General features: G+C 33.7%; 1 protein-coding gene, 1 long non-coding RNA gene and 1 pseudogene across 2 annotated transcripts; all 3 read left to right on the top strand.

The window, feature by feature from the left end:
* The first annotated feature begins 54 nt into the window (after positions 1 to 54).
* LOC139498962 (lysosomal proton-coupled steroid conjugate and bile acid symporter SLC46A3-like) lies at positions 55 to 2,830 on the top strand. The gene is made up of 4 exons (XM_071287557.1): positions 55 to 353; positions 1,085 to 1,168; positions 1,883 to 2,042; positions 2,683 to 2,830. Exons 1-4 carry the CDS (start codon positions 95 to 97, stop codon positions 2,771 to 2,773), a joined length of 594 nt encoding a protein of 197 aa, XP_071143658.1. The 5' UTR covers positions 55 to 94; the 3' UTR covers positions 2,774 to 2,830.
* A 1,478-nt stretch (positions 2,831 to 4,308) lies between these two features.
* On the top strand, positions 4,309 to 7,560 carry LOC139520366 (proton-coupled folate transporter-like; annotated as a pseudogene).
* Positions 7,561 to 8,590: 1,030 nt separating this feature from the next.
* LOC139520362 (uncharacterized) lies at positions 8,591 to 9,560 on the top strand. The gene is made up of 2 exons (XR_011663867.1): positions 8,591 to 8,664; positions 9,172 to 9,560. It is a non-coding gene; the product is annotated as an uncharacterized lncRNA (long non-coding RNA).
* The last annotated feature ends 3,213 nt before the right edge of the window (positions 9,561 to 12,773 follow it).

Genomic DNA, 12,773 nt, shown 5'->3' with positions numbered 1-12,773 from the left:
CGGAGAAATATTTTCCTGGTGTACCAGAAGTGAAAATATAACCGGCAGGGTAAATTACGTTTTGATTTATCTGTTAATATTTTTTATTTATTTGATGCCTATGTCTGCAAGCAGCTCTATAAGAATGATATATACCTTGAGTTCACCATTTTGTTGGTCTGCAGAATTCATCGGTTGGTTTAGTGGTTGCAATGATATTGTAGTGTTTGTAGGCGGATTAATTATTCTTAAAGGTTTACAGATATGCTTCAAAAATATTACAGACGAATTGATAGTATCATTTGGTTTTTTGTCCTCTATTGCAAGTTTTATACTATATGGATTATCAAAAAATAGTTGGATGTTGTTTGGAGGTAAAATATTAACTAAATTTAATTAATTAATTTGCTGTATGAAACATATGCAGCTTGAAAACAGACCAATCAAACAATTAAAAAGCAAACATTTAAGAGAAGGATTTGTTTTCGAAACGGAATCTATTTATATTAAGACATTATTATGAGTCTAAAACATTATCGTTTAAGATGACTTGCGTAATTATTCCCCCGTTTAATCGTGATTCAAATCGTGTGTTATTGAACCAACCATTCATACACATGCTGATTATTTTAGTGTGTGTGGGGGGGGGGGGGGGGGGTTAAAATTACATGATTTGATTTTGCTAGAGTAGCTCAAGGCTGTGACGATAGGTGACGTTTTTGTGTTAAAGAATTACTGAGAAACTCAAATTGAGAATAACATAAATCAGACAATTCAATGCTCTTCAACCTTGTACTTCTTTGGCTTTATAACTTTTTTGATCGGAGGGTCTCACCTGAGTCTTATGTAGACGAAACGCGCGCCTAGCGTACTAAATTATAATCCTGGTACCTTTGATAACTATTTACAAACATTTGTCCGTTTGGTATAATAAAGAACTGCATTTCACAATAAATGAAGTAACAATCGAAAAAATGATTTATTTGCGTTTTTGTCAATGGTTTCACCGCTCTCATAATTAGCAGTCTATAATATTCATCGACATAATACTATACTTATTTGACATTTTTTCAATTAGTTTAAACACCTGTGATATATTTTATAGCTGCAGCAGCTGCTATTTTACAAATTCTACCAATACCCGTAATTAAAGCCATGCTATCCAGAGTTGTACATCCCAATAAGCAAGGTAAGTGAAACAACAGAAAAAACTGATGCACTTAAATAAAAAAATTCAGTTTTACATCAAAAAGTAAAATCACAAAAATACTGAACTCCGAGGTAAATTCAAAACGGAAAGTCCCTAATTAAATGGCAAAATCCAAAGATAAAACACATCAAACAAATGGATAACAACTATTAACTACCAAGATATATTAAACTAGTGATACAACAAGATCAACAAGACAACCGGTTAAACACAATAAACAAGTTGAGTGGTACACTTAGATTAATCATCAAACTTATATGTATGTCAAGATACACACAATTTAATGTACTGAAAGAGACACAAGAAAATAAGTACTCCAATATGAATACTGTGAGTAGTATTTCAAGATTAACCATGGGAGTTGTACATACAGATATACATGGTCAGCGGTGCATCCAAATAAAAACAAGGTAAGTGGTGCACCAACATATAAACTGTGCTGCGATAAGATTTAAGAGTGCGACGTCAAGATATACAATTAAAGCTTGTGATGAATCATTGATTGAGAAGATCTTTCTTTAGACATAGTTGGTACATAAAAGAACATCAATAAAAAATAGAGTCATGCGTGTATGTATTATGTCAGTGGTGTACTTTTTATTTCATAATCTAATAAAGATATGCATGTTAGTAAATTCTCAATTTTTCTTGAAATGTAATAGTTTTAAGAGTTCGTAGTATTTTTAATTCCAGGAGCACTATTTTCTAATGTATATCTGATAGAAGCTGTGTGTCAAATTTGTGCAGCTACCTTATTCAATAACATCTACCACCAAACAGTGACATTCTACAAAGGATTCGTCTTCTTTGTAATGGCTGGATTTCCATTATTAGCTCTTATTATGATGATAATGTAAGTTGTTTAAAAATTCATTTCAAGTCATATTTTTGAATCATAAAATTATGAAAGAACCTGGTTTTACTTTGTAGTTTAAATATTATATCATATATAATTAAATGTACTTGAAACGTTAATCACAAAATAAAACTATATTCCTGCACTACACAAAACACAGGAGTGTCAGCAGCTATATAGATAAGGAACTACTAGATAAGGAACTGCTAGCGCACAGGAGTTCAACAACTGTGAGAAAACATTTCTCAATCGTTTATATTCTGTTTAGTGATTTAGCCATTGTGGTGCCCGCCCTTCGTGTATGATTTGATTGCCGTCTTACTTTTGTCAATATATATGATGAAGTTTTTGTCCAAAAGCATTTTCTAAGATGTTGTTAATAATGCCGAATAAACCTGTAACGAAGAAAGAACGTTTTATCAACGTTTTGTTTCATAAGTTTCTAAGATATATTGATTCACACGAAAGAGCAATGAATTGTTTCAAAGTAAAATGTACGAGGCATGGAAGTCTGCATTTAAAAAAAATTCTAAATCTTAATTTTGAATTTATGTGTGACATGTAGATATTGAGTAATTAGTAATAATCATAATCTAGTGTTGTAGAAATCAGATGATAATTTTGGTTTCTTTTTCAGATTTGTGAAGTGCGCAAAAACTCCATCAAAAGACCAAACCGTGATAGTCATCGAAAGACCAGACATTCAAAAATCAAGTATATCAACTTGACAATTTTAAATATTTCTTAACAATATTTCTAAAGAGGATAAAAAGATTGATATTTTATAGACTAACAATTTTTTTCAAATTATATGATTAAAAAAAATCTCACTTTTAAGGGAAAATGCATTTTTAACCAGATTGTATTTTAGTTCTTCTTTGTTTTGGGGTATAAGATACATAGGCTAAAAAAAGGTCCAGCAAAATTGACCTATAGAATGTCAGTTGATTAACTTATGGCAAATATGTCATGCTTTTTCGTACAAGAAAAGAAAGTAACCATAAAAATAACAGGTAGGATCTACAAAAGCAGTAAGACCTGGATAAATGAATTGAAATTCAATGATGAGTATATGTTGGATAGGGATAGAAACTTGCTTTGCAACAAGCCATATCTACTGAACCCTAACAGAGTCATTGGAGTGGTTATTGAGTGTCCATATATGTATACCCTATCTAACCATCAGTGCCACTGTCTAGTTGAAAAATAACTGGTAAAGTGCTTATATTTTGTTCGACATCATAATGTTGGATACATTATTGATAACATATTATCTAGACTTTACAGCTGTTATCCTTATGCTAGCAAGAAGTCAATTGTTAGATTTGCTTGCTTGTTTTTGTATTAAAGTTTGCGTAAGCATTGTAATTAAGATTTACATCTGCAAACAATATGAGTAGGTGGTCCAAGTAAAAGTCGAACGATCTTGAGGCGTATACAACGTGCCCTGAGCGTGTCTCAAACTTATCTGTATAGTTTATCAACGCGCTTCTAGCGTATGTAATATGTGCGTGTACGAACAACTATCCGCTCACTTTATAAACGCTGTAGCTAGATGAATAAAACTTTCCTGGAGATAGTTATAGCGTTCTCCAAGCGTACACCTTGGTATTTCAAACTTATGCAACACGCGTCTAACCATTGCTTAGAATTCCTCTTTCGTGCACCTAACATATACGAACTTAGTCAATTATCCCTGTACGTCAGGTGCACGTTGGTCTATACGCCAATTAGTGTCGCCGACATTATTGATGAGTCGTTTGTAGACAAACGCACGTCTGGCGTACAAACTTCAAAACGGGTATTTATGATGATTTTATTTATATGACTTGGTATATACACATACACAATGAGACGGTGTTAAACATGTCTAACTTGAAACAGTGGTGTAACGTACAGAACAAAATGAGAGCCGAATGTAAAATAGAAACCGACACTATCGCTGTCTGTAGATCATAAAGCTCATCATGAATTCCAGTACTACTGCGGATTTAGCTTTTAAGTATGGCTTTGACCGTTCGTGAAAGTCCAGAGAAAAAAAAAACACTTCGGAAACGCCAAATTTATCCTGGAATATTTCAATAATGTATATTTGACGAAATATATTTATTTTACATTAATATTATTTACATACTCTTTTGTGTACTAAATATACACGTGATTGTTAATTGTAAACAACACCATCTCTCATAAGACTTTATTAGATAAAATTATTTGTAATTGTCATGGTTTAATATAAATAAATGGAAAGGATAATGAACTACACGAAGTAAACAATTATCATTAGTTAGGAATGGATGAAAAGGAGGGGTTAATTCATCAAAATGCAAGAGGAAAAATATTAACACAAATATGGGTTCAACTTTTCATTTTTAAAATGCTCTCTGGATTTCAATCTGAAATGTCGGCAGTGAATGATGGACAGTATATTTATCACTTTGTAAAACAACATTTATTGAATGACACTTTAACCAATGGAAGTACAGTATCAACAGAAAATAGGAGCATGGAAATTGAAAGTTGTCAGGTGGGAAACAAATCATCAAATTCCCTGGAATCTAAAGCCCAAAGTGAGGCTACAACGATAAACCAGTATTCCGAAATGATAAGTTCGGGAATTTCCGTCGTGATAATGATCGTTTTAGGACCAATGACTGATAGAATTGGTAGAAAATTCCTACTTGTATGGAATGTATCAATGTTGCTCATAGGCATGAGTGTCAGAACATATGTAGTTTACAACAGTTTGGATGTGTATCTGGTCCTGGATATGAGGAATATCGTCTGTATTCAATGGTCTCTCGGGGACACACTATACATATGACCTTGCTTCGTCAGGCATAATGGCCAATACTACTTCAAAGGATAAACAAAGATCATTCGTGATGATTCTTTATACTTCAGCAAATGGCATTGGTTTCTTTATAGCACAGATTATAACTGGTTATTCCATTCATTATTTTGGATATTTACCACAGTATTTCATGTGTGCTGGTATTCTTTTGATTCTTGATTTATCTATAGTTGTATTTCTGAAAGAACAAAGGCCTAAACCAGCCAAACATAACGTTAAGGTTTGTTCTGTTTCACTGAAATCTCAAATCTGGTCGATGATAACCGACGCAGACATAGGAAATAGGAAACACATTTTCTCGTGGCTGTTTGTTTTTATCCTATTAAAACTAGCAGGAACTGCATACTCACCAATTAGTAATCTTTATAAGTTAGGTTGGCCGTTTTGTTGGAGTTCAGAACGTATAGGGTGGTATGGAGCAGGTTTATCAATTGCTGAGTGCATCTTTGCGCCATTGATCATAGCTATATTACAGCGTTGTACACCTGATGAAATAATACTACAAGTCTGCAATTTGTCATCTATAGTCAGTTATATTGCATATGGTCTTGCAATGCATAGCTGGGTGCTATATACAGGTAAATACAGGTTAAATAAATACCATTGCGTATTCTTAGTGTATTAATGTCTTTATTCACAAGTTAGTTAAAAAAATAAACTCATAGAATGCGATCTTGTAGACAAAATACACAGAGCTCAAACAGTTTGGATGTTTAAAAATCATATCACTGAAAAAAAATTAACAAGCACTGTCGTTTTAGCGATTTCCAATATTTTGTGCAGGACATAACTTTGCACTACTTGTGTACTAATGTGTAAAAAAACTAATTATTATATCAAATGTGAGTTAGTCAGCTTTCATGCCAAATCTAACAAATAAATTTTTGAATATTTCATTTTGCGTTAGAACTTACGCAATGTGTATTGTTCTCATACATACATTTTGTGTTTTCTTAGTTATTGGAATTGGAGTAATAGGTGACAGTGGAGAAACAATGATAAACGCAATACTATCAAGAAAAGTCAGTCCTGATAAACAAGGTAAACGGATGAACATTATAGACTTTTACTTCTCTATCTTAAGTATTATCAAATGATCAATAAGAGAGGATGAACAGTATAATAATTTAAAACTCATTTTCGGTTAGCAGTAGTTAATTTAGTTATGTCGTGGCTTCAAATAATATTTAGGAATATATGGAACCCATTACAAAATTGTTTAAGCTAACCATTAATCGAGCATTAGTTATGAACTATGAATGAAGTTTTCTAATTTCCAGATAACGACACCTACATTTTTATACAATTATTCTCTATTAAAGGGCTGGGCAACATTTCTTCATATATCTGGGTAAAACGATCGGAAAGGTTTAAGAAAGACACATTTGACAAGACGGATTTATTTTCCATTTCTAAACAGAAGGATAAAATCTTAAATGTGGACAGAATAAAAAAGCATTCGCAAGTAAATAGTTAATGTTCATCTTACAGGTGTACTATTTTCCAATATGGCGGTATTAGATTCAGCGGTAAGAGTGATTGGTGTAGCTGCATTTTCTGACGTATATAAACAAACAAGACCCATATTTAAAGGCATGGTGTTTTTGGTAATGGGTGGACTAGTATTACTGTCTTCATTGATGGCACTGTAAGTCATTATAAGTTATCATCTTGCCCCATTTATAAAAAAGAAGATGTGATATGATTGCCAATGAGACAACTATCCACAAAAGACCAACATGACACAGACATTAACGACTATAGGTCACCGTACGGCCTTCAACAATGAGCAAAGCCCATACCGCATAGTCAGCTATAAAAGGCCCCCATAAGACAATGTAAAACAATTCAAACCATTTAGCATTGTTTGCAATGAATGCTGTACATGTTTATGTAATGTTGAAATTGGCAGCACTTTAACAGTTGTTAGCTCTGTATTTTGACTTGAAGGTATATTAGGCGATCGTGTACGGAAATACTAATTGAAAGGAAAACATTTGTACATTTGGAATCGGATACAAATTCTAGCCGATTGTGTTAAATAAAACAAACATTTTAGACTGCTTTCATACTGGGATCACACATTTAATAGGTGAAAGATACAGTCAGTAGTATGGTTTTGGTATACATTATAATTCTGTATATTTGTATACAACGACAACCACTTTCACCAAAAACAAAGCAACAAGAAAAAAAAAAGAAGAGAACTGCACATTCATAGCAACTTGGTTAAAGAAAATTAGACATAATTTGCAAGTTCTGCAACCAATTCTAAAATTGGCTAATTTAGAGTTTATTGTACTGACTCTTGTAACTATACTAGTGAGTTCAGGTGCTTAAGTCAAAAAATCATATACAGCCCCTCGTGCAACATCGGTAATGATAATACCAGTCTTAACTTAAAGACGCCTGCTTTTATCTTTTATATTTCGTAATCTACATGTCGAGTATAATTTGAGATTTTAGATCGATAATCTATTTATTTAATGTATTTTTTATTTCAGATTCTTTACCCGTATCTATGGATGTGATCCAGCACAGAAATTATGGAAAAAAACAGGAAATTAACGTAGAAATAACAAACGAAAATAAAAACGTGGTAAACTCTTAATATGGTGTAATTACACTGACAAAACTTGTATATCATTAAATAAAGTTTGACTGTATTTTTCTAATAAAAAAGTAGAATATAATAAGTTGTTCTTTTTGTACAGCTGATGATACAGTGTCAGTCTTTCATATTACCAGTCACAAAGTAACAAGTAAACTAAAGAATTCTGTTTTCGTGTGTTTTGACTTGATTTTGTCTGTCTCTCTACCACTCATAATGATCCTCTTTTTTGTATCTTCCGCCTCTTTTTTAGCAGTTGCAGTGGTACTTTTACCTCCGGATTACCACAGTTATATACTTACCCTTCCAGAGCACCTGAGATCACGCTTTTTTGTGGGGTTCGTGTTGTTTATTCTTTGGTGTACTATGTTGTGTCGTGTGTACTATGTTGTGTCGTGTGTACTATGTTGTGTCGTGTGTACTATAATTGTTCTGTTTGTCCTTTTCATTTTTAGCCATGGCGTTGTCAGTTTATTTTCGATTTATGAGTTTGACTGTCCCTCTGGTATCTTTCGTCCCTCTTTTATAACACTGAAGTAGAATTTACACTTGCCTACACTCTTGGCCGTTCGCGTTCGTCTTAGTTTTGATGATTTCATATGTATATATACTTGTCTAAGAAACTTTTATCTCGACTTAGAGATTTTCGCCAACGGATTATCTTGATTTTCCATCATAAAACAGCTAGTATATAATATATAAAATTACAAGGACTGCATGTATAAAAAATGAAAACCCTGACAAATGAAGACTTAGATGACTCGGGAATATATCAGTTCACAAGATAATGAATATATAATAATAGACACTTAAAAGTAACCTCAATGGTTGACTCGGCAATAGAAATATGGTCACTCCTGTTCTCCTACTGCCCGGCATCAAAACTCTTGCTTAAAACGGGCGTCCGTTTGACTGTGCAGGGTGTATACAAACACAATCTCTAGTCGAAATGTAGACGTTAAGTATGATTTTTCGTTTAAGCTAGTTGTCACGCTGTCAGTACATTAATGTAAATCCGCAATAACTCTTTGAATACGGTATAATTTTTGAACTTTTACGTCATTTGATGAACCTATATATCTTATCTTTGAACGAGCACTAGTTCTACGACAGCCATGAAAGCTTCTCTCGTATTTATAATTACGATTACTACGGTAAGTTAGTGTCATTATTACATTATTATATGATTTAACTCGGGTAATGAACAATGGTCATGAACAATGGTCTTCCATGCGAAAGCCATATTTAAACACTGTTTTAGTCGCCTGCTTTTTTTGTTTTTACGAGTGTATTTGTTTTTAAAGAGTACTAATACCCACAAAGCACACAATTAAAGAAAGATAATCAAAAACAGGACATTCACAGTGTAAAAAGAATAATTTAATAATTTGACCATGTAAATATAAGGTGTAAATGGGGAAGCAAGACAACTGTTATTTTCATAAAAAATATTTGTGTTAGAAGAATCCCTCCTTGTCTTGAAAAAAATAACTTCATGCAATATCATTTTTTTTAGATTCAAACCAATATGTTGTACAAATAAGATAACAAATAGATTTTTGCGAAACTTAATGCTATTCAATATTTTATTTATTCCAATGTTCAATTGTTAAAATGTCATCTATTTAATATTTAAGAATTAATTTAATTTCTGCATTCAGGTTGCAGTGGGCCAGGCCACAGTATGCAGAAAAGCTGCAGATTGTAATCCAACTGAATGTTGTAAGGAAGGATCCCAAAGAAAGCGGTTCTTGTTTGACGCTCCTGGGACATGTCAACCCCTACGGAAACAACAAGAATCATGTGACCCGTTTAATGCCACCTCCAAAAGTAATCCCAACCTGCGTTCAATAGAGTGTCCCTGTGAATCTGGATATGTCTGTCACAGTACAGAAGCCAAAGTCACTGCACACAACTCATTCTGTGTTCATGGCGCTGCACTATAAAGTCACTGCACACAACTTATTCTGTGTTCATGGACGTACATCATGAGTTTTGAACTTGTTATAGCAAAATCATTTTAAACTATTTATAAATGATGTTATCATTGTTTGGTTTCTTTTCAAATCACCAGAAGGTGAAAAGTTATTAACTAATGTCATAACTAATGTATCCTCAAATATCTGTATTTGAATATCAATCATTCATTTACATAGAGAAAATTTCTTGGAATCAAAATTCAATAAAATTAAATCAATTAGCCTTGCGAATTTTTGGCGATACATAACACATTTAATTTAACAGCCTGATGGGCATTTTTGTGGTCAAACAACGCCAATCTCCTCTAATGAAATCACATTAAACAATTTGGAATAAAATGTTAACACAGTGTAGATACTATTCTGTACGCTATCCGGAAGTCGCGATTTTCGAAGCGATGATTTCCAACCGGCTAACAGGACGTTTTTGCCTACGGTAACTTTTCTCATCATTTGTTTACTCCTATATCTACAAAGTGCTTTGAACATATTCAAGGTATATATAGCATCATAAATATGAGTAACTGTAACAAAAACATGCATTAGAGTATAAAAGAGGGACGAAAGATACCAAAGGGACAGTCAAACTCATAAATCTAAAACAAACTGATAACGCCATGGCTAAAAATGAAAAAGACAAACAGAAAAACAATAGTACACATGACACAACATAGAAAACTAAAGAGTAAACAACACGCACCCCACCAAAAACCAGGGGTGATCTCAGGTGCTCCGGAAGGGTAAGCAGATCCTGCTCCACATGTGGCACCCGTCGTGTTGCTTATGTGATTACAAATTCGGTAAATAGTCTAATTCGGTAGGTCACATTCATGAAAGGGAAGGGGATTGTAGTTACGACGTAAGGAACATATCCGATATCATTTGTGAAACGGTTATTCCATAACGGTCAACCAACTCGTGATGGCGTCCGTAAAATTTACGAAGGGATGATTTCAACTTCACCATTTGGAACTCTTGGTTTAATAGCTTCCTTGTGAGCAGTAACCCTCTATCAAGAAAATCATGATAGGAAATGCAAGCACGGGAATATCGTATCAATTGGGAGATATATACCCCGTATGCAGGTGCTGCTGGAATGTTGCTACTTAGAAATGGAAAGTTCACAATTGGAAAGCTGAAATCATCTCTTTTGTCGTAAAGTTTTGTTTTCAACCGACCCTCATTGTCAATTTCTAGATGTAAGTCAAGATATGAAGCCGACTTAACTGTATCTGTAGTATCCTTCATCTCCAATTCGATGGGATAGATGCGTTCCACATAGTCACCAAATTTTGAATTGTTTAGTGAAAGAACGTCATCTATATAGCGGAAAGTAGAGTTAAAGGATATAGCTAACTTCTTATCTTTCTCCCTAAGAAGTTCCTGCATGAAGTCAGCCTCATAATAATAAAGAAACAAGTCGGCAAGTAGAGGGGCACAGTTTGTTCCCATTTGGGATGCCGACAGTTTGTTGAAAAACACGTCCTCCGAACGTTACAAATATGTTGTCAATCAAGAAATCAAGCATCTTGATAATATCGGTTTCAGAGAATTTTTTGTTTGAATCAGAGTGATTCTTTACAAAGTATGATTTATCCCTCCCTAAGACAAGATACTTGTATCTACGTTGGCCATTCTTTTTTATGAAGCAAAGTAATACCAACTCTTTCAATTTGTCTTTTAGTTTGGAATGTGGAATACTTGTGTACAGAGTAGAAAAGTCAAATGTTTTAATACTGTTACAAGATGAAAGAGAGTTAGATTATATGTACTCTAAAAGATCTTTGGAATTTTTAAGAATCCACATCTGATTCACGCCACCTCTAGAATAGGCAGTTTCACAATAACTTTGAAGCCCGTCTTTGATTGCTGATAAAATAGATGTTAATAATTTAGAAAGAGGTTTCGTGGAGCACTTGGAAGACCCAGCAATATACCGTTGTTTGTAAGGACACTTATGTAGTTTAGGTATCAAATACAGTGATGGAAGATCCAGTTCTTCATCTTTGGTTGAAATACCAAAGGAACAAAGAACAGACCTATGATTATCCAGGATTTCCTCTTTGGTAAGTGTCGTGAGGGTATATGTTGAGTTTCCAAGTGAATTGTCTATACCTAATTCGTTTATCAAGCAATTAATGTAGTGACTTTTACAGACAAAAACGATGTTATTTGGGGCTTTGTCTGCGGGAACAACAACATATTTATCATGGAGGTCGGATAAGTGTTTAGCAACATTTGGGTCTTTAAAGATTGACGTAGCATGGGCATTGATGGACCCATTCAGTTTCTTGATTCTGATTTGTATTAACGACCTCACTGCCTTAATCCATTCGGATAGAGTGTCTACGTCTTCCTTTTCACGTTTAGCCCATTGCCTTGCATAATCCTCGACTGAGTCCATCAAAATTTTAAAGTTGTATTTCCAATTGATGGATTTAGGCTCACGATATTTCGGACCTTTCGATAACACATTTCTTAGAGAAGTGTTATCAACAATGTTAAGGTCACCGGTAATAACGTGGCCAGCAGGATTATATATGAATTGGGAACTAGCACAAGTGCAATCAGGAAGTTTAGACTTGAAGTCGTCAATATCGAGATTCTGCAAAACGCGTTTGTAATTGAAAATTTAAGTTGCAATAGGTTTGGTATAGGTATAAGAAATTATTGGTACAGACTGGTCTTTGAAATAAGGAGGTATTTTCGATTGAACTAATTTATGATGAAGGATATTGCCTAGGTTGACGCCATCGAGACCTTTGTTGGCAAAGGAAAGATTTAGAAAAGATCTTTTCTCTTTTTCGTCTTTTCCAATGCGAACTGGCTTGAAAAGTCTGTGACTTGCAATATCCGAAATTATAGCTTGAAGTTTGTATTGGTTTGAATGAGGGTTTGTAACAGTGGATTCCAAACATAAATTGAACAGAGAATGAAGTTTTGAAAGGGGTAATGGATAAAGTTTCGTGCGAATGTGATGAATACCGAACGGCTTTTGTATGAATGACAGCAAGTCATTAATAGAGACATCATGCAGAGAAATATACGTGTGCATCACATCAACTTGGTAGAAAAAAAGTGAAATCGATGGACAATTTTGCTCTCGTAGTACAAAGCAAATAATCTTTTATTGCAAATATTTGCATCAGTTTACAGTTAAATATATACTGTTTCAATATTCTTTTCGTATTTCAGTAGAATATTCGTATTTCCCATAAAAAAATATGTTTTCCTTGAGGATCCCAAAATAAATTACTGTTCGATCAGTCTAGAACTGACTGTAT

This window comes from Mytilus edulis, chromosome 1 (assembly GCF_963676685.1).
Source record: "Mytilus edulis chromosome 1, xbMytEdul2.2, whole genome shotgun sequence".
NCBI classification, from domain to species: Eukaryota; Metazoa; Mollusca; class Bivalvia; order Mytilida; family Mytilidae; genus Mytilus; species Mytilus edulis.
This window is presented reverse-complemented; position numbering and strand designations above follow the sequence as displayed.